This window comes from Stigmatopora argus, chromosome 3, assembly GCF_051989625.1.
Source record: "Stigmatopora argus isolate UIUO_Sarg chromosome 3, RoL_Sarg_1.0, whole genome shotgun sequence".
NCBI classification, from domain to species: Eukaryota; Metazoa; Chordata; class Actinopteri; order Syngnathiformes; family Syngnathidae; genus Stigmatopora; species Stigmatopora argus.
The window spans coordinates 14,959,697-14,987,439 of NC_135389.1; the positions used below are offsets into that span (position 1 = coordinate 14,959,697).

Below are 27,743 nucleotides of genomic sequence, written 5' to 3' on the forward strand. Positions count from 1 at the left end.
AATGGATTCATCTTGTTTGTTCTCAAATTGCTCAGAATTGAGATTCCCAAATCACGGCTCGATTGCATTAACAACGGCATTCAGTACAATAATTGAAGCATTTGTATGCATGCGTAAATACTTTTTTAGACCGTTTAAGCAAAGTGAGTGAAAGGTCAAAAAAATACCTGACGCTAGCAAGTCCACCAAGTGGACACCATTCGGATAACATTCTTTTTTTTAATTAAATTTGTAGAAAAACATCCTGCAGCCCTTATTAGTGCCACCAATTAGCTCGGACATTTTACCCACGGTTTCTGCTCGCGCCATGTTATTCCCTCAACGTGGGTTCAGGTTTCTCGGGCTTTTCTGCTGTGGCACATTCCTCGCCGAGTTCAATTTTCTCGGTATCTGCAAAAAAAGGAAATGCTTAACTTCCATTTTTGGAATCTCATTTTATTTGAATTCACACATATTGTTCATTTAAATGCCAATAAAGGGCATAGCCAGCAAAGCTTAGTGCATCCACGTGACTTGGTCACTTTTCATGGCAAGTCATGAAATTTGCCGCCAAAAACAACAATAAAAATGATTTTAATGTCTTTGTCATCCATCGATCTAGTATATTTCTTGTGCGTCAAAGTCTCAGCAAGCCATGGCTGAAAAGATACAGGAGGCTTTGCTACCTTTTTTTTTCAAGCTACCTTTTTATGGTAATTCTTGGTCACCCTCAATTGTGTTTCAATGGTTAACTTCCCTTTTTAATACCTAAGTTTTCTTTTTACCTCTACTGTTTAGTGGTTTGGCAAATCAGAATGCCTGAAACAGTTTTAACAGGGGGGTTTCGTTTACTCAAATTTTGGTTATATTTGATGTGGTGTTTATTTGGAAAAATGCATGTGTAAATTGGTGGTTTAAGGGGATGGGCAAAAAGAAAGATTATATTTCTGACTTATTTCCTTAACTTACTTTACTTCGTTTACCGTGGGAATGCCATCCATAGAGGGGATCAACCTACTAAACCGAGAAGGGGAAGACAGGTCATATTAGGGTATTACAGGGGAGATGAGTGTGCAAGCAAGGCTATTGACATGTTTTAGGGAACTCTTTATTCAGGCTAATCACCTGTAAGAATTAGTGAATCGTCATCCTAATATTGACTGTTATTGTTAATCCCGGAGACAACAGTTAAATTCCATCTTGTGTTTTGCAATGCCTATTCATAAGTGTACCCATTTCTAACTCAGGACAGAAGAGTAAACAGTTATTCTATAAAATAGTAAAAAAAGAAAAAATCAGCAGAATACAGAAAAAAACATGGCAACTTGAATAAATATAAGTGCTTTAACAAATGACACATCAAGTTTGTGGTTCCAAGACTGGACTTTGTCCATGTTTAAAAAAATAAGCTGGCGGGTTAGTCAAAGTTTCTGCTTCCTATTTCCTGTCATGATACAAACTATGTTATGTGTTCAAATAGTTTGTTTAGGCCACGATACTCAAAGAGCCTGAAGGTATTAGTGCTGTAGGATTCTAGAATGTCCTTAAAACGCTTTAGATGCTCAGCAGCAAAGTTCTATTGGATTTGTCTATTTTTTGGGACAAGAGATACTTTGGTGTTTTCCTTTATCTCTTTTTTTCCCTCCACCCCAGCCACTGCTACGACGTGCAGGCTCATCTTGGAACGAGATTCGCTCCTTTTTCCCTGGATTGGTGACATCTTGCTCTGGCAGAAAAATATAAGGAGAGAATAGAACAGGACTGAGAGACAACATGGCTGAAAACAATATCGCAATGGGTTGATTGTTCAATATCATAACAATAATTTTGTCCTATTTGCCGAATTCCTGCTCGTTATGAAATGAGTTGGGATCACTCATGTCAAATTTTTGGGTATCTCAAATCACAGAGGTCAAGTCACTCATTTGAAAAAAAAAACATAAACACTTTTCTGACATTATCTTCAGATCAGATCATAAAAATGATCAAAAATTCATAACAGCACATGTTCCTAATTTATTGCACAAACAGAGGCAGCCTGTCCTGACTGACCCGTCCTTCCCTTGCTGGCAGGACGGTGATGACGGCGGCAGTTGGACAAGGCACTTTTCTTCTAGTGGGCCAGCGCACCTCGTGGAAATCATTTTAAAATCATCATCAGAATCCAATTAGGTCTCGTTAAAGGGCTGTGGGGGGACAGGATAGGACAGGGCTCTCCTTCACGCCACCTCCCGGAGATGCTTTCATGTGCTCATCTGCCCTCACTGGCATCTTTGTCAGCCCCCTCGGACCCTCACACAAGGCCCAGTCATCACCCACCTTTCTTTTTTTTCACTCCCATTTCCTGCCATTGGAGGAAAACCGTGTCCCTGGACTGACCTTCTTTGCCCCCCTCCTACCTTTGCTTGAGACAAACTTGCAAAGAGACATCAACGTATGTGTATATTTAAAATAACTCACTATTTTCAGTGCCATTTCCTTGAGCCTTTTTGTACTTTTTATCTGCTTGGGCAAGTAAAGTACTGAAGTTCCAAACCCCACTAGAAGGATGTTCAGTACCTCCTGCTTCCCCCTACACATAAAACAATGAACATTATACAACAGCATTTACCTGACAGGTAAGTAATTAAAACCTCTCTCTCTCACCGCAGATTGACGTTGTCCACTGTTTACAGATTCGGTTGCAATGTCCGGTAAGAAACGTTTACTGAAGGAGAAAAAAAATGAAAATAATCTATTTAATCCAACCAGGAAAATAAATGGCTGATTTTACGTCTGAAAACCAATCAGAATTCCGTAAAAAACTAAAACATATATATATTTGTATATATATATATATATATATATATATATATATATATATATATATATATATATATATATATATATATATATATATATATATATATATATATATAAAAGCTGGCCTCATGTTACTAAAATGCACTTCATAGAGCTGTCTGTAAAAATTCATACATCAAGTGGGTTATGATATGTAGCCCCTGTGCAAGAATAATGCATTGTGACAAGATGGATTGATAGTTTCAGTCTGAACAAAAATCAAATGAACATTTAAAAGACAAAACAAGGCAAGGAAGCAGTACAAGCTCACCTCTCCGAGAGCCTCAATGCGTTCTGATTTCGGAGCCACTCCCGCGTCCGCTCCCACCTCACCCGTCCGGGACCCACCTTTGCCCGGTTGACTTGTTAGGCACAGAAAACACATGAAAAGTTACCTTGTTTTTAAAATGTCTATTTGTATCAAACAAAGCTATTTGCCAACAGGCCAATGGAAGCCCAAATCTAATTGATGGTTAAAATGACACATTTTTGGATAGTCTGGCTTTGGTAGATGAGGATGGATATTCACCAGAGAAGCCAACTAGGCTGTTTAATCAAGTCAAATGATCATAATGATGATCTTTATAGTAATCATAAACAAATCACTCCCATGGTTAGCGCCCTTGTTCCTGAAGGTGACTGAACATGTAAAATATTGATGGCAAATTCTGGATTAAACATTAGACAAATTTCCATCATTGTAACGTGAGTATCAAAAATCACAATTTAAACATGTAATATATACTCTATGTATTAATTTTTTCATCAGCCCATTCAGTTCAAGCGTTTCCTGTACGAGATGGTGATGTTATAGCAAAGAATGTACGTATTGTGCAATTGTGTTACAATTTGTAAAATCGATTAATTCATTATGTACAGTACATGTTGTTGTTTTTTTAATTTATTTAAATTAATCACAAGGGTAGGCTATGGGTAAGAGTTATCAAACATCTCCTGTGGCGGGTGTGACTCTTTCCCGCCTATTGTGGTTTTCTACAGTCAGGCAGCTTTCTGGGACAAGCGAGAAACTAGCTGATTTATGAGGCGTGTTGAAATCCCATAATAAGGCCGTAATTCAGAATAAATATTTGCGTTGTACTGACAGTAGGGCAGCCGTAGACGGGTGTAGGCTAATAATGGATTCTGACAGGCTGTCGCTGAAACAAATGACGCTTTTATTGCTCGCTTTCACTTCAGTGCAGTGAGGGAAAGTGCTGCAGTTTTCATGGGTTAATTGCCATGGACCATTAAAAGTGTCAAGTGATGGATGCTCCCCGTCGGAGCTGCACAAGTGGGCCCGGGAATGGACGCGCATGCTTCCAATTCCGGAAAGATGAGGCTGTCGGGAGTGACTTTCTTCTACTGTGAATACAAATTTTAATTAAATGTGCAAACGTTCACTGCTAAATGTTATTCCAATTGATGTCAAGGGAATTTTATGAGCTGGAGCGGCAGCAAAAAGACTTATATTTAATCTAATCTAATCTAAAGTTAAAGGTCAGTGTTGGGGTAAACTTTAGTGCCAGGGACTAAAATGGGGGTTCAAATCTGGGTTGAAGTTAGGTTTGGAGGTTGATTTTAGGGTTCCTCCTTCAACCACAAAGGAATTTGAGAAAGCAGTAGAGTACATTCAAAAAGGTAGTTGCATGGAGACAACCTGCAACCCCCCCACCAAACCTCCTGAGACATGCTCTAGTGCTCCTACAGGATATCAAGCTGGGGGCCCGCGTAGGAGTCACGCCTGTTAAGAAGGGGTTCTTAAGCTTATTAAGGGAACTCGTCTCTGCGCTGAGGGGAAGACAGAATGTATCAGTAGGTCACGAAGAGGAACAGAGGGTGGCCTGCAGCAAACAAGGGCTGAAGAAATGACATGCTTTGTTTCCCCTCTGCCCCCAAAACCCTTCGATCTCGATCTCCCTTAACAAGTACCTATTCTTCAGCCAGTTTGAGAACAACCGATCCTGTAAATGTATTATAAGCCAAGACCATAATAATGGAGCCTCAGTTCTTTGTACTGTATATTATATACTCTTTACTATGTTGTATTGACTATGTAGTATATACTGGATGCATTATTTTTACAAATAGCACCCGAGGATGTTGCCTTTAAATATGGAATAATGCTGATTTACAATGTCTTATGCATGTTTGTAAAGTGTGAGTTGGAATGTGAGAAATTCATCAGTTCATTTTCGAACCAAAAATTGTATGTGCACAACATCAATTCAGTGAAAATAACACCATTTTTGGTTCAAAGACCTCTTGCTACAGAAGCAAAGGTAGCAGAAATAAATTCCTGAAACCTGAACACACACAAAAAACACACGTGACCACATGCAAGACAACTACGTACAGGCTATTACATAAGAGGTATATACAGTAATTATTTGTTTAGCACCTCTAGCAACACAAACATAGACGCAAAAACGCATTCTGGAGAGACCACATGTCAGAATCTACTTTAAGGCTAACAACCTTTAAGAGACATTCTATCCGTATCACATAATATTTGGCAGATAAATTGCGTAACTCCTCGCCACACAGCCACGGGTGTACAATTGGAGAGACCGCATCACCCACTTTGGCGCACTTGACAACAGGAATCACCCAAAGAATGTTTTTTTTCCCTTCACAACAAAACATCTTGAGGCTCGTCACCCCCTACTCTATTCCATCCTCTTCCCTCTTCCTCGTCTCTCCGTGTAAGCCGATACCCGTTTCAAGTGGGTTACTCATGTCCAGCACATCCACACAAAGAGCCCGGATAAAATAAACACGCCGCGTCAGATATCTTGGAAAGAATCTGTCATGGCTTTTCGGGGCTAATCACCTCCATAAGGGCCCTGACTTGAAAACCCCTGAAATGTTAACCCCTGTTGTGGAGAGCGTGTCGGGCCAAGCCAAGCTGAGCTCTCTACACGGGCCCCGGGCACAGGGGGAGATCCGGACAAGGAGGAGGAGTAAGGGGTGCCTTGCACAGTTCACGGCCAGTGGTGCGCCTGGGGAGATCGGCACGGGTCTATCAACGATCACAGCGCCAGGAGCCACTCGCTGAAAGTAAATGATCCAAATTTGCTTAATTGCTTAAGCTTTTATTAAGTATCTCTAGCTTTGTTCCTCCCGTGATGTATCGTGAGGATACCGATTCACGCTGGAAAACAAGTTGGCAGAAGGTATACTTGACCTGTGGATTCAACCACCTGTTGTTATTCATTTTTAACAGAAAACAGATCTCCATCCAGACATTTCAAACCGATTTAGTAAAACGATCCGTTAATGAAGACGAGAACATCTTTATTTTAGTCTACGCTAGTGCCTTGGATATGAGTTTAATTCATGTTCATTCCATCATCAAGCTTGTGACTCAAAACAGTTGTATCTTAAACTTGTGTCTTAAAGTGTCTCAATAGATGGAAACATATTTTTGGGGCATTGATTTTCATACGGTGGTCATCTTATCTCAAACCCACTGGTGAATTTTCGGTTTATTTGCTCGTACATAAAAACTGCATAACTTGCTAGATCATGACCAGGGTGGCCGAGTGGTTAAGGCGTTGGACTTAAGATCCAATGGACAATAGTCCTCGTGGGTTCAAACCCCACTCCTGGTATGTGTTTTAGGTTGTGTCCCAGTGTGTTCTTTGAGGGAAAATTCAAAGCTAAAGCTAACTGCAATCCTACTTTGACCAGCAAGTTACCAATGATATCACAAAAAACGGAAGGAATTAACACGCAAAAGCAGATTTTTTACACACACACACACACATGCATCATTCTAGCAGACCCTTAAGCCTGAATGATCCTAGGAGCATTGCTCTTCAGATGAGATAATAAAAGCCAACCTATACTCCCCTACCACTCATTACTCTCTATATACCCAGAATCTTTTTCTCTGGCTGCCGATGTCACTCTCTTACGTTTCTCTACCCCAGGGAAGGCCAAAAAAGACCAGGGAAAAGTGTCTCTTTTTGAACTTCCTCAGAGCCAGTTAAAGACATTTTGCATGATCTGAGTGCATTGTGTATTGAAGCCCTTTCATACCAAAGCCTTACATTTCTGAGATTTCATTAAACATACAACGTACACAGTAAGAGATTTGCAACACATTGAATAAGCCTGGCTAAAGAATAATTTGTGTCGGGTATCTGTGCAAGCTCACCCCTGCCCTGCTTTAAGACAATGACTCGAATGGACATCCCACCCTAACCCAGCTAGTCTTACCCCTTGTAGCACTTAAGTGGCGCCGTGCCAGTCTGTTCGGAGCCGCTAGATGGTGAATGGTGAGTGGGTGGTTTCTCCAGGACTCCAGATGCCCTGACAGATCTGTACAGGGAGGGCAGGAGGAGGTTAAACCAGGCCTGAAAAAGCAGAGAACCGCAGCCTCACTTCTGGGAAGTATGAGAGCACGGCTCTGCTTGCCACCACGAGTTATATTCGACAAAGACCTGGCCGTTGTGACAAGATGACATGCCGATCAAAGGGCTGGACTACCGTTAGAGCAACGTGGCAGGGCTACGTCAACCTGGATCGCACGAAACCCAGACAAGGAGGACACGAGACTTATCCTTTTCCCCAAATAAAGCTCAATAAGAAGCGACAGAGTCTGGCTTCTGCTATGCGTTACGGCTCATTAACGCACGCGAGCTGGAAAGGTCCTCCGCTGTCAAAGTGCAGCCCAGGGAACGAAAAGGACCAGCCAACTAAGTAACGGTTTCATTTTTTTTCTTCTAGAAAATCCAGTCAGGACTATTTAGTATTAAAAGACACATATTATGCATTTTTTCCACGTGTCAACATGTCAAAACTGCACACTGATCAAGAATTACAGCGCTGTCTACCCTCTTTTACTGTAATGATCAAAACCTGACACCGAGCTTCCAGTATTCTCATATATTCCACTCGTAATAATATTTTATTTTTTTAAAAAAATAGTACATCCATTTTCCAAAGATACGCACCTTTGCGCTTGGACTTCATCTTCAGGGCTCTCTTCAACATAAGCTCAGCCATCTGCTTACTAGTGAAGCCCCTGCAGAGATAAATTGCAAAGAAAAGAGCTTCATGTGTGATCTTTAATCTATAAACAAGCTAGGATTTTAGGACATAAATTTCAAATTGAATAGAACTGAGCAGTAAACCCTGTAGGGGCCTGCAGGTTGAAGATGAATGCAAATGAGTAAAAAGGATAAAGATAATGAAATTTTACGTAATGGAGATTACCCTCATAAATCAATTTACCATTCTTCCAGAAATCTATCTGATTTGTCAGAGGTGTCGCTTGCCACAGGAGTTAAAGCAGATTTATCCCTAAAATGAAAAAAAAAATACATATCATGATTTCCAGGAAAAACAACATTTTTGTTGAGATGATGACCTGGAGTTAATTTATTAGAGTGCTATGTGAACTTTTGGTTAGCTAGCATTTGGAGGGCTTACCTAATGGAGTTTGGTGGTGAGTCTCTGTGCTCCTCACGTTCTTCGGGTTCCCAGGCTTCCACTGGCCTCCGTGTGGGCAGAGGTGGTAGAACCCACTGGGAATGTTCCAAATAGAAGCCTGGGAGCTAGAATGCAAACAACACTAAAAAACAGCTGGGCCGTTTCAACCTCACTTGATGTATAGCACGAGCGAGTCGCCCAGCCAAAGAAAAGATCCAACGCGAGGTAAATGAAGGCAGAGAAAACAGTGCAATGTGAAAAATGACAAAAGGCCTCAAGAAGAAAAACAAAATCTTCCATGTTTTTGCAGGGGATACATTTTAAGATCAATCAGCAAAAGAAGGAGGGAATTCCCATGTGGGTGAGCGATAAGCACCATGACAAAGGAACATTAGAAAAACTCTTTTGACACCAAATGGTCAATATATACTAAAGGTGTTCAAGCAAAAATTGATGGGAGATTGTATATTTTTAAAAAGTGCAAACTCTATAAATAATATATTAAATAAATGTGTTGGGTTACATTAGCAATTAGAACTGATCTTGAAGTTTTTGCCACCTCACCTGCCGAAGCAGTGCCTGCTTGGACACCAACGGACGGTTAGCAGGCGCATCCTCACATAGGGTCCAACCTTGCTCTAGCTTTTCCTTTGGATATGAACAAAGACATTTTTAGGACATGCATGTTGATTTCTGATTTGTGTATTGAAATGACTAAGCTGACGAACTGCAGCGTTCAAGATGTATTCTGGGATACTTATATATACCAAATGGCCTTCTTAGCCAGATGGTGATTGTAGTATCAAATCATAGTAAATAACTGGCCATTTTTTTATGTAAGTTTGACTTTGCAATGGGTGCACTGTGCATACTATACACACCTCATCCAGGACAAACTCGTCCACATCCACCAACTCCAAGGCGTCATCATCAGTTTGCAGGTTGGTGACGGCAGCAAGAGCAGCCGCCAGCTTCCTTCTTAAGCAGAAGCCTCTCCATCGCGCCTGGATGTGGAACATAAACTTTTTTTTTAATTGACCATGAATCATGACGCTAAAGTACTGTTTGCTAACTCATTTGGGAAATGAAACATATTAACCTCTATTTTATTTTCTATGCCCCTGAACTCTGCTTGACTTTGGGCTGCTCCAAGATAAATGGAGCTCCATCATGCCTCTAAATCCTAAATCCCCGTGGGAATGGGGGGGCGGGGCAAATGGTGGGGACTCCTACTACAACACTGCTTTGGAATCTGATAAATCACTTTCAACATATCCGAAGCATGTGAGCACACACTCCACACATAGGCAAGAAAAAAACAAAATGTTATTCTTTGGGGTTTAATGTTTTGATTTCTCAAAAATTTCAAATCAAATATTTAATATTTATAAAACCAAATGAACAGTGTTTTATATATATAAAAATACAACTCATTGTTATCACATTACATATTAAATCAAATTAAATACAATTTTATGGGCATGATATTAACATGATTATTTGCTTTGGGGTAAATATGTTAAATAAGATTTAGATTGAGGTTTTTTTTCACACACAAAAAAAATAATTAAAAAAAACTCCCAAACAATCTGCTCATTACTTATTAATTTATGTAATTTGCAAACTTTATCCTCTTACATGCAACCTTATCCATGTAAGAGTAAGAGAAAATAATGCAGAAATATTCTTGTTTATGTAATTTTCTAACAAAAATAAAAAGGAAGAACTTGGCCAGAAAATGGCAATTATATATAATTAAGACTTTTCTAAACATCTTTTTTAATCGACAACCTTTTTCTGTTCTCATTTACATGCAATCAGACAATATATCATCCAAACCTCCAAAGACTAATTCAACACTGTGTTTTGGATAATATATATGCAAGAAGCATTGAATTCCACACATTTGGGGAAAAAATGTTGATCAGCGCATATGATGTTTGCAAAACGGATGCCCAGTGATACACATAAAGCGCTTCCCATATAATAGTGACACTTTGCATGTCTGAAACACTATGTTGCGAAATCTTTACCTGGATGACTGTGGCAGCATGATGCTGGGCAAAATTGCTTCTCCTCACAGTGGACTCGCCTTTCTCCCCATCTGCTGTTTTTTCTCCTTCAATATCAGGTGTAAAAGAGGTACTGGAGCTGGAGACAAAGAAAAAAATTGAAAATGAATTTGTCAAACAAAAAATGTATAATCTGCTGTATCTATAGGACATAAAACATTTTTTAAAAATGAATCAGCTAAAACAAACAAACAAATGTTGTATTGTTGTTTTTGACTAACACAAGTATGACATCTCCCTGCTTGGTGGAAAAAAAAAACTCCTTGTGGGTTACCTTTTAAGGTTATTGTCTTGCTGGTGTGGCATCATTTTTACACCGTCTGTTCCCTTTACAGTTGACGTTTGTGTATCACAAAATGGCCGTGCACCGTCCCTGCTGGAGGCGATGAGTGAAACCTCAACATGCGTTTCCTCCAAAGTTGTCTGCTCGACGTGGAAGCACTCGATGGCTCGTCGCTGCTCCTCGGCCAAGTACAAAGCTTCCACCGAGTGTTGGCAAGAAAGTTGGACGCTGTCTAACGGGTGCGAAGCTTTTCTGTTATCAACAAGAATTTTAAATAACGCCAGCACATATTATTAGCACCCACCAACAGTATATCTTATTGACAGTACATATTCATATTCATCATGACACCAAGGAAAAAATATTAATATCGCTTTAAGGAACAATACTGAAGAAATAACAGTAAAGAGCTCATTATACAGCTTTGTCTGGTGTTATGAATTTGGGCTTGTTGTAGAGTTAAGTAATGTACACAGCACTGAACTTTGAACAATAGTACAGATTATATAGTATAGATTATGATTTCTAATTTACACCAATGAAGTTTTTTGAAAATGAATAGACGCACAAAAAAAAGTTGGATTCAACTCACTGGTCGGAATCTGTATCTCTTAACAGCAGATAATGACTCTTTCACAGAGGGGATTAAGTAGTTACAAAAGAACTTCAATGAAACTTAATGAATCTATTAGCAGCACGACTCTGATTCCCCCCCATCCAGCCCCCTTTCTCTTCTCCAGCCTTGGGGGCTCTTATAGAGTAACCGGCCAGTAACCTGTAGACTACATCCCTTTTTACAAAGACCTGTCTTTTCCCTCACAGTGGGACAAGGGGGAGAGGAGTCTAGAGGCCAAAGGGATTGTGATCCCTCTTTTACCTGCTGGTTCACACCAGGGTCGCTCTGAGAAGGTAAAACACTGTTGCACTAAACCATTTTATAGAAAAACTTCTTATAGTTTTAATGGGTGATCAAATATTCTAAGAATTACGCTTGTACTTGCGAAGGTCGCAATGGGCCTGGAATCTATTCCAGATAACCATGAGGATTAGGCAGTAGGCCCTTTGGTTCATGAGTGACGGTATCGTAACTTTTTAAAGTTACAACTGCTACTAAAGTGGCTACTTGACATGCTTGAGCCCGTAAAATTTGACAAACTACATCAATTGACCTTTCCCAACTAAGGCCCAACATTTTTTCCACAGCATCTCAAGAGGCCTAAAAATGGTTAATGTTTGGCAATTTTGAGGATTTTGGTCCATCAAAAAAAAAAAATTCAGATCCTGACAGACGACACACCGGTCAACATATAACTATAATTTGAAGTAACTATTCTGGGTGAATTAAAGATCAGATGGTGCAAATGAGCCCAGAAACATATTGCTCAATTAGATTGTTATATTTTGTAAGGTATAGTATGAGCCAGAGTCAGGGAATTTTGTTTCTACTTCTCACCACACAGCCTCTATGGAACCTTTGACTTCGTAGTTGTGTGTCTAAACTGTAATTTTTAAGTCTCAGTCCAACATATTGGATCACTTTGCAGCAGTCTTACGTGAAGCGACTATTAAAAGTAAAAGTGATATTGCCTGCAAGTGCTCTTTCATCCTGCATCCTGTTGGGAAAAGTTGTGAAACCGTACCCCTTCAGACCCCATGGTTCCTCCACCTTAACCGGTCGGCCGTGTGGGCAATGCGCTCCAACTCGTCTGAACGTCGCAGTGACACTGGGTCAGGCCAAGGGTTAAATGGCGACGCTGGTCCAAGCAAAAACCACAGACCGACTCATTGTCCAGTGCCCAGAGGGGGGTAGAGGGCACACTCTGAGGGGTGAGCGACGCTACTAGCCCTCCCTCAAGCCACAGCGATCCTCGGCATGACCCGTACAAGTCGCCGACGCCACGTTTCATCTATTGTGCGGCGTAATTTGGACGGGTCACGAAGACGAGAGGAAAGTTGACCGGCATTTTAAAGCCTTGGTGGTCCCACAAGCACCGCGGGCCAGCGCCATGGAAGGCCCTGTCAAAATAGATGGACGTTGTCTTAAGGCTCGCTACACCCTGTGCATCAGACATAACAAGAAGGTAACCCTACATTCCTGGCCGGCTCGTGACTCTCTCAAGACGAGACAAAAAAATATAATGTAGACTTTGTACCATCCAGCTCAGATAATTGGTTGCTTGGTGTGCTATTTGGTTTCCTGGTAAAGAAAGCCAGAACGTGACCACATCCATATTTTGAAGCATTAAAAATCATTTTTACATAGTGAGGTGGGACCATCAGCTAACGGATGAGACAGTATACCATTATCGCACTTTGTGACCAGATCCACCAGTTTTTGTGCCCCCTAAAATATTATAAACAGTACGAGTGCCGCCCTATTGTTTCTTTTACAGCATGGTGAGAACCTGTATTGACAGGATTATTTGTTATCTACCTGAGCTGCTCGCTGTGTTGAAGCTGTAACTCATCAATCTGCTGACGCTGTCCCTGAATCAAGCTGAAGAAGTCATACGAGGCCGAGCCAGTGTGGCGGGAAACTGCCGGGTTTGTCTGAAGGATGTCTGCATCGGTTCCATCAATGATCCTAAGACTGGACACTGCTTCTCGCAGAAAGCATCTGAAATAACAGATAAATGATATGGGTATGTTCCAGGGGCCCACACCCAAATTTCCTAAAAAAATGTGCACAATATGCACTCTCTCTCTCAGATTGTATTTCTGTCATCTGTAATTATTACAAAAAGAGTAATGACAACAACAACAACAAAAAGTGGTTCAGGACTTTAGGAGAGTTTAAGAAGTGGTTTTAAGTAGCAAAGCCTTGTAAGGGTTGGGGACCCAATGAGTGGCAGTCTGTTGTGGTTGTAATGGCAGCCCGAGGCTAAGGATGTCCAAGTAGTGGAATCCCAAGTATCTTCCAGGGAAACAGACTTTTCCGGAGCATTCAAATGTGGGAAAATATAGAGCTGGAAATTTTGTGGGACACTGGGGAACAGCAATGATAATAACTATTTTAAAACAACCTTGGGCGACAAATGTGTTATTTAAAAAAAAGTTAAACAAAAGATATTCATAATGGATAGTAGGAACGGCATACAAGAGTAAAGAGTTTTTCTGGATTCATCTATTTTCCGCACCACTTATCCTAACATGAGATTATGCAAACTCCACACAGTGAGGAGCCTCCAGGGATCGGATCCACATCCAAAAACATGCATGGTAGCCTGATCGGCCCCGAAAAAATTGCCCCTAGGTATGAGTATGAGCGTGAATGTTTTTTTGCCTTCTTGTGCCCTGCGATTGGTGGCCACCAAGTTAGACTGTCCCCCGCCTCTGGTCCGAAGATAGCTGGGATAGGCTCCAGCACCCCCCGCAGCCCTTGTAAGGATAAGCGGTACAGAAAACGAATGAAATACATATGTATGCAGGGACCAGGAAATGCGCCAAAACATTCTGTGGAAGGAGGGCTTGACATTTTTGGAAAAGGCTGCTTTATGTTATCCAATATTAAACACAAGATGTTTAAAAAAATTGCTCAGTGTAGGTGATTGACAGCAGGTTGCCGTCTGCCATGGGCTGACTGTGTTTTTGTTTAGCACGTGTCGTCTCACTGACACAGATTTGGATTCTGTTCCGCGCCTGTGGGCATGTTGTCTGGGGCTCTTCGAACGTAGACCCAAACTTAAATAAATAAAACCCTTTCCGACCTCATATGAGCTCACTGAGGTGGGGAGTGTACAAGTCGGTTGGAAAGAAACAAATAATTTATGTCCATGTGCTGTTAATGCAAATTCTCACCCTAATTGAAAAACACTAAATTGCAGGAACATATAAAAGACGCATAATGTATTTCCTTTCGTCAATTGGAAAACATTTACTCTGTGGTGGGTTTCTGGATGAAACTTAAGGGACTGCTGCATTTCAGATGAGTGAAAAGAATTTGTGGAAATAATGTTTTCCACGACAGCATCAAAAATGTCATATATTGTCAATGTTGGTGTAATAATAACATGCACATAGTCACTATACATTATTTCCCCACAGTCTTAAATGAAAATGTTCAATATATTTAAAACAGGAAGGACATGCTTTCAGAAAGCCCTCTTTTATGATGAAAGCTAAATGTATCAGGATGAGTGGTTTTTTTTTCTACAGTGATAAGATTCCTAATACTCGCCACTGTTTTCACTAGATCTGAATGAAAGGCAGCCAAGTGGAAATACAAAGTCTAAATTGCACTTTTAGGCACCCCAGGGGTTCAAATTGAGTTCACTGTAAGCGTATTGGGTCAGCACTATACTTTTCCCATATTGAAGCAGTCATATTAAATAAAGTTTACTGTACTTTTTAACGGTTTCTGCAGTGAAACTTAGTGGGGGGGGAAACAAACAAAATATAATGGACACACCCAGCTATTGGACTATTTTGCTTTAAGTTTTAACTTTTTGCTTTAAATTTAGATGGTAATCATCTTTCAACTTTACTCATCTCATCTCAGTTTCTGAACCGCTTTATCTTCCTTACTCTCAACTTCACCACGCTTTAAAAATAGTTTCCAGGACATTTTATTTTTAAAATAGGTTATAAATAATATAGCCACTCTTAGGAATGATAGTAAAACAGGCCCACAGTTGCTAAATTGAAAACCCTGAAGTTGATCGCTAAATTGCAAAGCTTCAATGATTGTTTGTAACAAACTGCCTCCCCAACCTGAGAGAAAAAACATGATTTCAAATGTGGTGATACAGATCATTTTAAATGTGTTGTAACATCAGGGAGTCCAGCTGTTTTAGGGAACTCTTAAAATAGTGGGAAACGGGTTTTTAAAGACACCAAGGTGTAAGAATCAAGAAACTAAATCTTTCAGCTTGTATTTGGCTTCTCAAATTTTGCTTCAGGAGACAAAAATCCATAATACAATTATCAAAAAGCCGCGCAATAATGGCTTTTTTGGCAGGAAGTCCATTATCCTTTGTTTTGGAGCTTTTATAATTACAAGATGGTCGTTCTGGTCACCCAGACACGCCCACAGAAGGGTTCTGTGCATATTTATCGTATAAACTCATGGAAAACTAGAGAATCTGACTTCTGTACGAATAGCTTCAAACAATGACAACAACAAAATTGGAAAGTATACTCCAAAAATCAGGGAATACCGAGATACTTTGAGAGAACGGAATGATATAGAGAAAGTCACTGCATGTACCAGAGAATATCAGTAGCGGGGAGATTCAACTTCAAGTTGGAATGTCGCTTGATACTTTATTGATCCCATAGGGAAATTCTGGGAAATTCAGGGAATGTGTTGCTCTGACAAATCACCCTAAAGGGCTGGAAGTAATATTTCACTGTGCGTCTTTTTCATCTCACCTCCAGCTGCTCTCTTGCTGCAAAGGATTCCCCGCGAGGTGGACCTCCTCTAGGGAACAGCATCCTTCCAGACTCTGGCATATGTTCTTCACGTCTAGGAGAACATTTCTGCGAGTTAACCAACTGTTTTGAACTGAGTAAATCCCAGACAGAAGCGTGACAAATGGATATAAAAACCAAAATAATCCAGAAAACTAAACTACCATAACAAATAGATCTGAGAGCAAATGATGAATCCTGACAATGATATTTAGAAGCAAGATGCCTAAAATAACGAGCATAGACCACTAATAGTATAATTGGGCAAGTTGGTGTTGGAATAGGTCAGATCATCTCCCATAGTGATTACTGTATTCAAAATATCCTTAGAAAGCTGGTAAAATGTTTTTTATCAAGCTACAAATTGCACCAATGTGCCAATATATTTGACAAGAACAAAAAACAATGCGCAGAGGTACCTTGAGACACGGGTTGAATTGTTTTGAAACCACAATTGACATTTCAAAATCCATTGCCTTAAATGACCCTTTTCAATGAAAATAATTAGAAATGCCACTCTTGTCAGACTTTCTGAGGTTATTCATATTATGAAATTACCTGACAGACAGTTGGAGCGCAGGTCCAGGTTAGCAAGCGATATGAGAACAGCCATGTTAGGCAGGTGTGTGAGCCTTGAACACACAAAGACACAATTTGATAACACTGGACATGAATATAAAATTTATGTCACGGGAGGACTGTTTATTTTTGTACACAATCTAATGAGACCTGATGCCAAAACTCTTGCCTTCAATGTTGATTGACACTGTCAATCAAGAGGCATTCATTCACATGGTTTGTTATTGTACTTGAAGTAATACTGCATCAAATAGAGAGCTGTTCTAGACAGGTACCAGTTTAATGTGGGTATTTTGTACAATGAATACTCTTATTAAATTAAACACTCACAAATTTTCATGCTTTTCAGCACACAAAAAGAAAAACTTTTTTGCAAATATTTTATCATTTTAAATTTAAAATCCTATTCAATGCAATATAATTCAAACTTTTATGGGAAGAAAAAAAATACGAAAGCACCAAGATAGCAACTTATCATCTTGTTCAATTAATAAAAATTATTGTCTTTCAAAAGACTTTGTACATCAGTCCTCATTAGAGTGCATTCTTAACACTGCAGCATGTAAATGAGCATATGCTATATACATATATACTTAGTACTAGAACATTAGTATTCTTCATTGTGACCATGTGAGTCTACCTGTTGTGGGACAGGGTGAGCATGTGCAAGTGGGGCAGCCATGAAGTGGCAAGGAGATGTCCGAGTGAGGATAGGCTGTTGTCATCCAGGCGCAGCTCCCCGAGGAGGACATGATCGTGCAGAGCAGGAGGCTGATTGAGTGGAGGAACACAGACTAGTTGTCATTTAACGACAGGAGCGCTCAGGGGGTTACAACAACGTTAGCCTACTGCTGCTAAGTGGGCTCCATCCATCAATGTCAGATGGTGCAATCACCCTGAAGAGAACCATTTCATCTCATATTTGAATGACTAATAGCTTCTAGTGTCTTTTAGATTGCTTAAATTATAGCTTTAACATTCATGTTCATAGTTATTGTACATTTTTTCCATTTCCGCATATGGTAAAATAGACTCCCAAATTACTGACCAGACAGATTAACCTGTATACAAATTCTATTTTGGAAAATGACTGAGGATTAGACAAAAACAACTTTAAAAAATAAAAATTTCATTCTTTTTATATCATTTATTTTTAACCACAAAAATGACTGTTTTGTAATGTTTAGTTTTGTATTTTTAGGAGTGGGCTGTTATTGGAGATTTGGTATTTTAAACGTGAGCCACTGTTTTTCAAGGAATGTTTTAAAATTCTTGAATGTTCATCTTCAATGCAGATTTTTATATATTAATAATAATTGTGTGTTTTTTCTGTACATATCAAAATATTTTTTTAAAGGTGTGTCGTGGACTTCTTCCTATACATCACTAATTCTCTTATAAATAATAATTATGTTCACTTCTATCTTATAGTAATTTCACATTATGTTGTGCCAATGTCTAAAAATGCCACCCAAACATTACTTTTTATTAATAATTATATTTCAAAATAGCGAACTTCTCATTTTCAAATGATTTTCCCTCTGTATTTTTTTCCAACACTTCAGATAGAGTAATTCTATTGTACATATTATATTTTTGATCTAATGTCAAAATATTTGCGGACCTCAGTGAGGCTGTTGCTGGTCAGGTCTAGCGTCCGGAGTAGAACGTTGCTCTCCAGACCCTCCGCGCTGGCCAAGTGGTTGTGGGAGCAGTCGAGGTGCAGAAGGCTGCAGACGTCCCTCAACCCTTTGGTGGTGACAAGCTGGTTGTGGTCCAGACACAAGCGTTGGAGTCTCCTCAAAGAGCCCAGACCAGCTGAGGATAACAGACAAACATATGACAATTATCATTTCAGCTGCTAAATGTTCTGGAGTCTGACCGCATACTTTGAAAAAGGATAAATAGTGTCATCTCTTGGACTAACGTAAAATGTAAAAATAAGGGTTGAAAACCAGTAAATAATCAATTGAAAATAAATGTCCAAGTATGTAAAATAGCATATTAATGGTTATCAAACAAGGGTCCTTTTTTCATTGTGAGATGAAAATATATTTGACATTTAAAGTAGTATATGATATTATTTGCATTTCAATGATGAAAACTCTATGAAATATCATTAATATTGAATACATGTAGTTCAGGCTATGTATGAAGTGTGTCATTTTAGGGACTTCTAAAGGTCAGTATGATTCCTCAAAGACTCAGCAGCAGTGATCATAATGATTGCATATGAAAAGAGTAACGCTGCCCCCTTGTGGAAAATGTTCGATCTTTTGAGCAAATGAATCCAAAATGGGACTATTTTATGAATTACAAAAAATGACTTTATCACACAGCCTGTATTTGATATGGTTCTGCAAAAGTTGCCTCAAACAGCGCAAAGATAAAAACATTTAAATGTGGCGTGAAATTGGATTATGGAACCATAAAAACGGTCACTAAATTTCAATACGCAACAAGATGTGTTTACCAATGCGCGTAATGGAGTTGTGAGAAAGTTCTAGCAGTTGCAAGTTCTCTGTGCCGTTCAAGCCATGGATGGATGTCAGCTTGTTGCAGCTTAGCTTCAGGACTCTCAGGCAACTCATATTCTCACAATCCACCCTGGTAATTTTGTTTTCCTGCAAGAAAAAAATATATAGTTATACTACCCCCGAAAAATAAGGTATTTGCCTTTAAAAAATGGGCATCACCGCCAAACACTGACCTGCACATCAACATAGGCCAGCTCTGCCAGCTGACTGATGCCTTCCAGAAACTTCAGCCCACATCTTCTGAACGTAAGTGACTGCAGTCGTACACACTGAGCCAGAGTAGACAAACAGCAGCCTGGCAAGTCCTCAAGGACCAAGATGGTCACCTTGAAGACACAAAATGCTGTTATTTCAGTCATTTCTTCATCAAATCTTCTTATTTACTCCAGTCCCAGACTCGACTTCTGTGTGATGAGTAATAATAATAATAATGATAATGATAATAATAATAATAATCAGACATAGGCTTTGTCATCATCATTGACTTGACAAAAGCCTAATTGTCATCATACTCTGCTGCATATGACGAAATTGGTAAAAAAAAAAAGTTTGCCTCGCAAAAACACCAAACTGGAGAGCATTGAGACGCTGCACCCGTGCGTGCCGCCATTTCAATATAGTTTAGATTTGGTTTAAATAATATATTAAATAAATGTGTTGGGTTACATTAGCAGTTAGAGCTGATCTTGAAAATCAAGTGCTTTTCTTGGTGTACCTCCTGCAGTGATGTCCGGCCTGTAGCCCTTAGTAGCGTGCTGGGACAAAGTGGAGGAAGGTCGTTGTCCTGGGCGGACCGCTTGGACTCTCTCCTGGACCCAACAGAGCCGCTGTCCCTGCTTCTGTTCCGTAGTTCCGTCCAGGCGATGTGTCCTTTGAGCCAAGAAAGCCTCCTCTGATCTATCACCTGATTGGAGCTGCCACTTTGGGATGAGAATTTCTGGTGGATATTCTCATGAATGTTCTTGTAGATGTTTTTGTCATCACTGTTAGGATGGGTTTTCTTATCAATAGTTTGGACATCCCGCGGGATGTTCTGCTGGGTATTCTCGTGAATGTTCTCAATGTTTTCATGAATTGTCTCATGGATGATCTCATTCTCATTGATTTTCAGATGGTTGTTATTATGGATGTTTTCATGAATGTTCCAACGAATGCCACCGTGGATTTGCCGATGAATGCTCTCATCAATGTGTTGTTGGATAATCTGGTCGATCTGCTCATGCTTCCTGTTGTCAGTTCCATGATGGCTGTTTATTTGATTGCTTTCATCTAGGTTCTCATAGTCGTTCTTGTGCATATTCTGATACATGTTTGTTCTGGTGAGTCTTCTCACATCCCCTTCACCTTGGCTTTCCCTCACAACTTTTTTAGCCTCTTTGTCACCCTCTCCCCTTTCCTTTTTTATCTGCTTATTTCTTCTCTCCTCTCCCTCGATGACTCTGGTTATCTCCTCCCCCCGTTTCATCTTTTCCGCCTCCCTTTTTTCCCTCTCCAGCACCTTCACCTCTTCACCCATCCTTTCTTCCCTTTTCTGCAGTTCCTTTAAATTCCAAATGTCTTTGTCATCACTCTTCCTGATCTTCTTTTCCGCCATCAATTTTCTTGGAGAAAATGTCTCTCTTTGTTCCACATCCGAATTCCACTTTAACGCTTCCTCAATCCCCTTCTTTTCTTTTTTCTCCGTGCGGTTGTGCCCTTCCTTACTCACCCCCTTTTCTCCTTCCGCCACGGTCCTCTTTTCTTCTTCTGACTTCCCATTTGCACCTTGCACCTTGTTCCTTTCCTCCTTTTTTCTCAATGGCTCACTTTCTCCCTCTTGCGGTTCCTCCATCTTCATTCTCACATCTTGTTTCTCACTCATCTTTCTCTTTTCTTCATCCTCAGCTGCCTCTTTCCTCTTCTCTTCCCCAACCAAGCAATTTTCCTCATCCTCTTCTTTTTGCCTCTTTTGTCCGTCACCCTTCTTCTGCTGTTGCTCCAGTTGTTTTTCCACGTCCTCTTTCATCCCATGTTCTACTCCCACAAACTTTCTTGACATCTCCTCGTGATGCTCATCCGTTATCCTTGCTTCTTCTTTCATTTGCGGACGCCACTTTACTTCCTCATCCTCCATCCTACTTCTACTTTCATCTTTCTGGCGTTTTTCTTCAAACTTCTTTCTCCTCTTTCCCTTATCGTCATGGTCCATTTCCCTCCCATGTGTCTCTTTCTGCTCCTCCTCCCACATTCTCCTCTTTGTTTCCTCCTCAAGCGCTGCGCTCGCTTCCTTTTTGCTTCTCCTAATTACATTCTTCTCCTTTTTCATTTCCTCTTCTTCAAGTTGGCTCACCTCTGTATTTCTCCCCTTCCGTTGCTCATCTTGTTCCGTTATTACCTGTTCTTCCTCCTCCTCTTCTACCTCCCTTCTACAGACGTCCTCTTCCCACCATTTTTCCCCACGCTCCCACTTTTCCCATTTCCTCGTCTCCTCTTCCTTCCTCCTCATTTGTTCATTCTCCTTCAGTTTCCCGTCCTTTTCTTTCCTCCACTTGTCTTCCTCCTCCAGTACTCCCTGTATTTGTTTGTGTCTTTGTGGTTCTTCTTCCTCTACTTGCTTCCTCTTTTTTTCCTTTTCTTTTCTAGTCATGTCCACTTCCTCTTTCGTGTTACTCTGTGCTATTTTCTTCCTGCCTTCTTCCAGCTTCTTGCTCTTCCTTTGCTCTTCCCCTATCTGTTTTCCCTCTGCCTCTTTCTGCTTTTTGTCCTCCAACTCCTCATTCCTCTCCTCTATTTTCACTTTGGCTCTTGCCGTTTTCTTCACATCTTCTTCTGGGCTCCTAACGCTACACTTTTCCAATTCCTCCTTTTCATTCTGCTGGTGAACCAGCTTCTTCTGCTCCTCATTCCCCTTTTTTACCTCTTCCTCCAGTTGTCGTTTCAAGTCATCAAGCAGCTCCTTTTGGGAAGAAGGTATTCTTACAAAACAACATTTTTAGAATTGTGTTTTGAATTTTTCCTAGTATTCCATTTTCTCAACAAAACCAACCTGTTGAAAACGAAACTCCTGTTCAAGCAATTCCTGAGCCCTCATCTCCATCATATCAGCCTCCTTCAGACGCAGCTACACACGGAGAGAAATTTGTTTAAAATTCTTCTTCTTTGGACTGATCCCACAGACTTTCTTAATCTCACCTTCGCCATTTCCAACATCTTCTTCAGTTCTTTGTCAAAATCTAGTTCCTGTTGTTTGTGTCGTGATAAATCATCATGAAACCCTTTGCCTCCAGCCTCTAATGGGGGATCTAAAAAGAGTAATAACAAACAAATCTAAGTGTTTAGAAGAGACTGAGCAATAATGTGGCGGCATCACCTTGAGATTGACAGTCGTGCAGCGCTGCACTGAGGCACGCCTGCACCTCCACATCAGGGCCAGTGGAGGCGCTGTCGTCTTCACTTTGCTCGTCAAAGTTGCCTGCCTGCACCAGACCCAACGAAAATAATACTCACACACACTAAAAGTCACGCACATTAAATAAAAGTCATTTATGAATAAATTCAACATATTTTATTTAGGATATGTGTTCATTTTTACTGTGGGCCTGCTAAGAAATCCAGTATATGTTGGTTTCTGACCCAGCAAGCCCAGTACCAAACCATGACAAATCCAGCAAAACTTTTCTCTATTTGGTTGGTTTTGGTGGTAGAGAATCCAGGACAGTATATGGTGCATTTCATAAATAACAGTCAAAAGGTGGAAGAGCATAATTTATCCTCAGCAAGGATCTTCATAATTACAGAAAGTAAGGGATGACTTTTTTAAATCTCTCTCTGGGTCTTGAGTTTGAGATATTTTATGTACTGTTGTATGCATGCATCCGGATCTCTACTATTGCCTCAGTGGATAGTTAACATGCATAATTGGCAAGACACAATGGCATACAATGTCTACTCTAAATTAATTTTAGTGCAAGGGCATACGACTTAATCTTACACGTGGACTATTACTTTCAATGTTTGTATGCACCACTGTATAAGCACGTTCTTAGTTTTATCCATGTAATGAAAGACAGTTACTGGCTCATTTGTAGTCTTGGTGTTCTTGTCAATCAGCATAAAGTTCACTTGTGTCGTTTGTTCATTGGCTTGTAATGCAGTCAGATCTGTAAACACACAAATTCTCATTTATCATGATAGAAGTTTAAGAAGGTTAGCAATCACGCTTGCAGTTTTCTTGTTTTCTTGAAGACTATTAAGACCTCATACCTTCAAGATCCTCTAGGAAGAGCTCCTCACAGGCTGCAGCTCGCCTTCTGGAAGCCTCAAAGTAGGAGACCATTGACGCTGGGATCTCATTATAAGCCTGAAGTCACAAAATGGATGCTATATTACTCAAATACCTTTTTTTTTTTGCATTATTCTGGAGTTTATTTAGCAACATCAAGTGTTTTTAAATATTGGGGCCATAGAAACTGAGCATTGATATTTAGTCATTGAATGACATTTATTTCTGACAGATAAAACTATATCAATAAGACATTTAAAATAAAGCATACATAAAACTGAAAGACAATAAATCTAACGAAGCAGAATTAAGCACAATGCACATGCAGTTTAATCTGGTAAATACTGGGAACGCCCACTTCTAGAACCGAGTCAATTCAGAATATTCATTTTTGCTGCATATTGTTTGCAATATATTACCACCAATGTGTACAGTTATTCTGTGTCCAAATTAAAGTGTCCTTTTAAACGAATAAGCCTGCTTTCGAATACGTAAATAAACTCCAACCTCCTCTTCGTTGTCGTCTTCGTCCTCCGTGTCAGAAGAGGATAGAAGCACCTCCAACATGTTGTGACGCTATTTAAACACCAGAAAATATATATTGGACCTTGCAACAGGAAAATACTTGCTAAATTGTCACATTGGTCGTCCTGTTACGAAAAAAAGGCTTACAGCGCGCCATTTGTGACATTGAATAACAAACGATTTACTTCCGCGTCCAGGAAAGTTTCCGTTGCTATAGTAACAGAGTTAACTACGGAATACTATAAAGATCAATTAGCCCAATTAGAAAATACGTAATTGTTCACTTTCTGAAGAGGAGGAGGAGGAGTTGGAAGAAAACTGTTTAAAAAAAATATGAAGTAATTATATTGATCCCAGATTTGTCTCCTTACTGTAATTAACGAAACCAATATAATATTATATATTATTGCAATATAATATTAATCCAGTGGTCCCCAAACTATTCCAGAATGGGCCGCAGACGTTGCGGGTTTTCGTTTCAACCTGTAAGAGGAAACGTTTGCACCAATCTGGTATCCTAGACATGCAATCAGTGGATTCCAGTCAGGTGCTTCGTTTTTTCAGCACAAACCTCATTGGTTGAATTGTTTGTGTTGGATCAGTTGGAACAAAAAAAACTGTATTAATCCAAGAAAACAGACAGGTCAAATTTTACCCTATGAAATGGCTGAAATTCCCCCCAAAATGATGTTTCCTCTCTCTAGGGTTAACATATAAAATACATTAAAAGAGAACTATTACAATCAATTGTCTAACAACCTGAAATCACCTTATGAAACAACTTGTCGTCGTTGGTCCAACTACAATGCCCAATATTGGACTTGTGATCTCAATGAGGTGGCTTGTCCGGGGGGTCAGTGACTGTAGGTGACAATCACAAGACAAAAGTTGCACCGTGAACAATGCAAACTTTCCCCATAGTTCTCCTCTCCCGCAGCGAAGTCTCCGCACCCGGGCTGACCGGTCTTTGATGAGATTCCTGTGGGCCTACGCTGCTTTTCCCGTTTGCATTCCCATCAGAGCCCTCCACAAGAAACCCGGTCTCCTTCCTCTGCCTTTCACACGGTGGAACGGCACGTCCAGAGTGGATTCCCAGAGAAAAATAACAGGAACATTGGCTTTTTCTTCAAGGCACGGCACTAACCATCCCTGCATCTGTGCTGCTTCCTGTTTGTGTTCAATGTTCCAAATATTAGTCTACATTCAATGTACAACACAAACACATCAAATAACATTGCCCTGCCCTAACATGCTGGAGCATACAGTACAGTATGTACTATGTACATTACTACACATAGTCAAGATAATATCAAAATCACTGATTAAATACATGGTTACTTTAGCACTGCTTCTGAGAACTGCATCTTATTAAATCTTTGTCTTCTGTCAACCGATCGAAGATGTAGATCAATTGAAGAACTGGACTGGACGGACGGATAGTTCACCATACATCTTCGGGTGCAGATAAGAGATGTGAAGTAGTTCTTAGAATCATAGAGGATGTGGGAAAGGACAAGGGGTGTTGTGTATTTTTCTGTGTCTGGTAATGTTTTTTTGTAAAGGGCTTTGGGGTAGTTGTAGCTGTTGTGAAAGTTCTGCAGTTAAATGTATTTGAGCTTCATGCAACATAGATGTGAAGGATTTTAAGCTTTACTCACTTCTTTAAAACGCTACTGCGAGTGCTCTCAGCAAAAGTGCATGGTATATGTCTCCTCGGGTCACAGGACAACTTCAGTGGAGATTGTGGCTCTTGTTTGGCCAACTCCGCGGTGCAGATGAATCAGGAAAAAACCCTCCATCAGCAGGTCTTGTCCACTCCAATTAGTTCACGCATGTGCAAGGTGCACGCAGCTTTTGTCCGAGTTCAGGCACCTCAGACAGTGGCCAGACAGCGGCCAGCCAGAGGTTTGCACAACAGATTACACTCGTCAATAGTAGTTTGAATAGCGTGTTTGACTGTCCAAGAGTTCTCTGAAGCTGTTACTTAGCAGCTCTGTCCCTGGGCCCTTTGTGCCATCCGTGTTACAAAAATCATGCCATTAATCCACCAGAGGGCCACACTCTAATTTCAGTTTTTCCTTTTATCCTTAACAAATTTGGACTGTCTTTGCTACATTTTGAAGACTCACTCAACATTTAAAACAGAACTTATGATGATGACCATGACGATCAAAACAATGTTTGCGTGGAAACAAAGTCACAAATGTGTCCTGACTTAAACTCCACTTGAGGAATACATTGTGCACTGAGTCAGATAAAACACTGGTACACTTTATTTATTTTAGCCATGTAAGAGCTATAGAGGAGAAATATTGAGGTGAGCTAATCCGCTGCAAACCTACGGGTCGCGATGTTGGATTCTTTAGTTCTATCAGGTCAAAGCTAGCCTTGTTTGGCCCCAGATATTACCTCTGTACCCTCTAGATTTTTTCTGGCATCATTGTAACCGAAGTACGTACACTCAAACTGATCCTGGGATTAGTAGAATTCCTCAAAAGTGTAACAAGTTCACAAAGTCCAACATTTCTCCTCCCGATTAGCCTTAACCTTGGTTCTTATTTCCTGTATGATAAAAAGGATTATCAGAACGAACACACATCCTCTTTGTGGTCACATGCTCCTCAGATGATTTACTCAAAGGTAGCATGTAAGATGCACCAAATAGCAGTCAAGGTTGATCACTTAAAATCAATACATTGGCATTTTGAAAGAAGTTGTTTTCTTTACCTTTTAAACACTTTATATGTCTTACTATACAAAGTGAATTCCAAAGACATGGTCAACTAGTGGTCACTTCTACACATTACAGTGTCATTTTTGGAATTCTCCAATGAAAGGAAAATTCCAAAACTCTCATTGAAGGGTCAACAACACAAACTACAGGTAGAATGAGTGTTTACTTTACCTTTTATCACAATATCACAGCAGTCCAGGCTTCCCACAAGACATGAAAAAGACCTTGTTCTCTGCACAGTGAGTGTCGTAGTCCCACGACGCCAAAGTTTATTGTGCCACAATGATATTTTAAATAATTGACGTCGACCAAAGCTTTGGACTGCGGGGGCAGGATGTTGTCCCTTTTTGGGATGAATACACAAGTATTGTGAGTAAATATAGCAAGGTGTTTTAGAAGTTTTAAAGAACAATTTGTAGGAGCTCACGGTGCCTCACTGGGGTCGAAGTGATATCACTAGTTGTATTACAGGTGAGGAAAAACTTATGTAGTTCCTAAAAATGTTGATATGCCAGAGAGAAAAAAAAAGATATATGGTGCCCCAATACCAGTGAAAAATGGGATTTCAGGTCATCCCTTTGTTGACGATTGAAGAGGACTAGTTAATACAATGAAAAATACCAGTTCTTTTCCAAGTATATTTTAAGCTGAGTGGCAAACTGATTGAGTTGATTACGAATTGATTCTTTGCCTTGGCAGGGTGGTCCACTGAGATCTAACGTGTCTGTGATGCACGGCTTGAAACAATATGCGCCAACTTTCCGTCAGCTTCATGTTACCAAAGTCACAAGCATGCCATCAACTATTAAATAGGTGTGCTAAGTCAAAAACCATCCACAAATGTGCTTTGGGTTATATACTATATATTATATTGGGTTAAAAATGTTGGAGAATCCCGTCTTACAGGTGTATTTTGTTTTTTTGTAACTTATTTTAACTTGCAATGAGGCCAGGTGTGGCCTTGGCAGAAAACCGCTAGATATTTTGCTTCTCCTATCTGAAGACCAAAAGTGCTTTCGTTTCTTCGAGGTCAGTTTTGTGAGCACGATGCAAAAAGGCATCTGCAGGATAAAATCAAGTATTTCTG

The 27,743-nt window shown here is 40.1% G+C and overlaps 1 protein-coding gene and 1 non-coding gene across 7 annotated transcripts; one reads left to right on the plus strand and one right to left on the minus strand.

Moving 5' to 3' along the window:
- Positions 1-414: 414 nt before the first annotated feature.
- lrriq1 (leucine-rich repeats and IQ motif containing 1) lies at positions 415-25,766 on the minus strand. 6 transcript variants are annotated; one of them, XM_077596896.1, is made up of 27 exons: positions 25,581-25,766; positions 24,692-25,089; positions 23,379-23,475; positions 23,190-23,275; positions 22,486-22,591; positions 22,308-22,417; positions 22,162-22,236; positions 19,852-22,071; positions 19,310-19,462; positions 19,073-19,223; positions 18,224-18,417; positions 17,240-17,370; positions 16,579-16,652; positions 15,982-16,075; positions 13,046-13,228; positions 10,603-10,863; positions 10,290-10,407; positions 9,138-9,260; positions 8,821-8,904; positions 8,257-8,381; positions 8,059-8,127; positions 7,779-7,849; positions 7,042-7,143; positions 3,092-3,182; positions 2,626-2,686; positions 2,440-2,551; positions 415-1,705 (listed from the first exon to the last, which is right to left on the minus strand). In XM_077596896.1, exons 3-27 carry the CDS (start codon positions 23,449-23,451, stop codon positions 1,569-1,571), a joined length of 5,004 nt encoding a protein of 1,667 aa, XP_077453022.1. In that variant the 5' UTR covers positions 23,452-23,475; positions 24,692-25,089; positions 25,581-25,766; the 3' UTR covers positions 415-1,568. The 6 variants fall into 6 exon arrangements, with proteins under 6 accessions (XP_077453022.1, XP_077453020.1, XP_077453021.1 ...); XM_077596894.1 differs by lacking the exons at positions 24,692-25,089; positions 25,581-25,766 and adding exons at positions 23,905-23,973; positions 24,070-24,461; XM_077596895.1 differs by lacking the exons at positions 24,692-25,089; positions 25,581-25,766 and adding an exon at positions 23,905-24,461 and having other exon boundaries at positions 19,852-20,559; positions 20,641-22,071.
- Positions 6,349-6,431, plus strand: trnal-uaa (transfer RNA leucine (anticodon UAA)). Its single transcript has one exon. It is a non-coding gene; the product is annotated as a tRNA-Leu (tRNA).
- Positions 25,767-27,743: the final 1,977 nt, after the last annotated feature.

Excerpts from the sequence above, each read along its gene's own strand:
- lrriq1 (XM_077596894.1), bottom strand. The coding sequence starts at position 23,964 with ATGTTGGAGGTGCTTCTATCCTCTTCTGACACGGAGGACGAAGACGAC. Across the intron at positions 17,371-18,223 it reads CCAGCAACAGCCTCACTGAG|CCTCCTGCTCTGCACGATCA; the intron begins GTCCGCAAATAT and ends CCACTCAATCAG. Across the intron at positions 1,706-2,439 it reads AGGAAATGGCACTGAAAATA|AGCAAGATGTCACCAATCCA; the intron begins GTGAGTTATTTT and ends TTTTTCTGCCAG.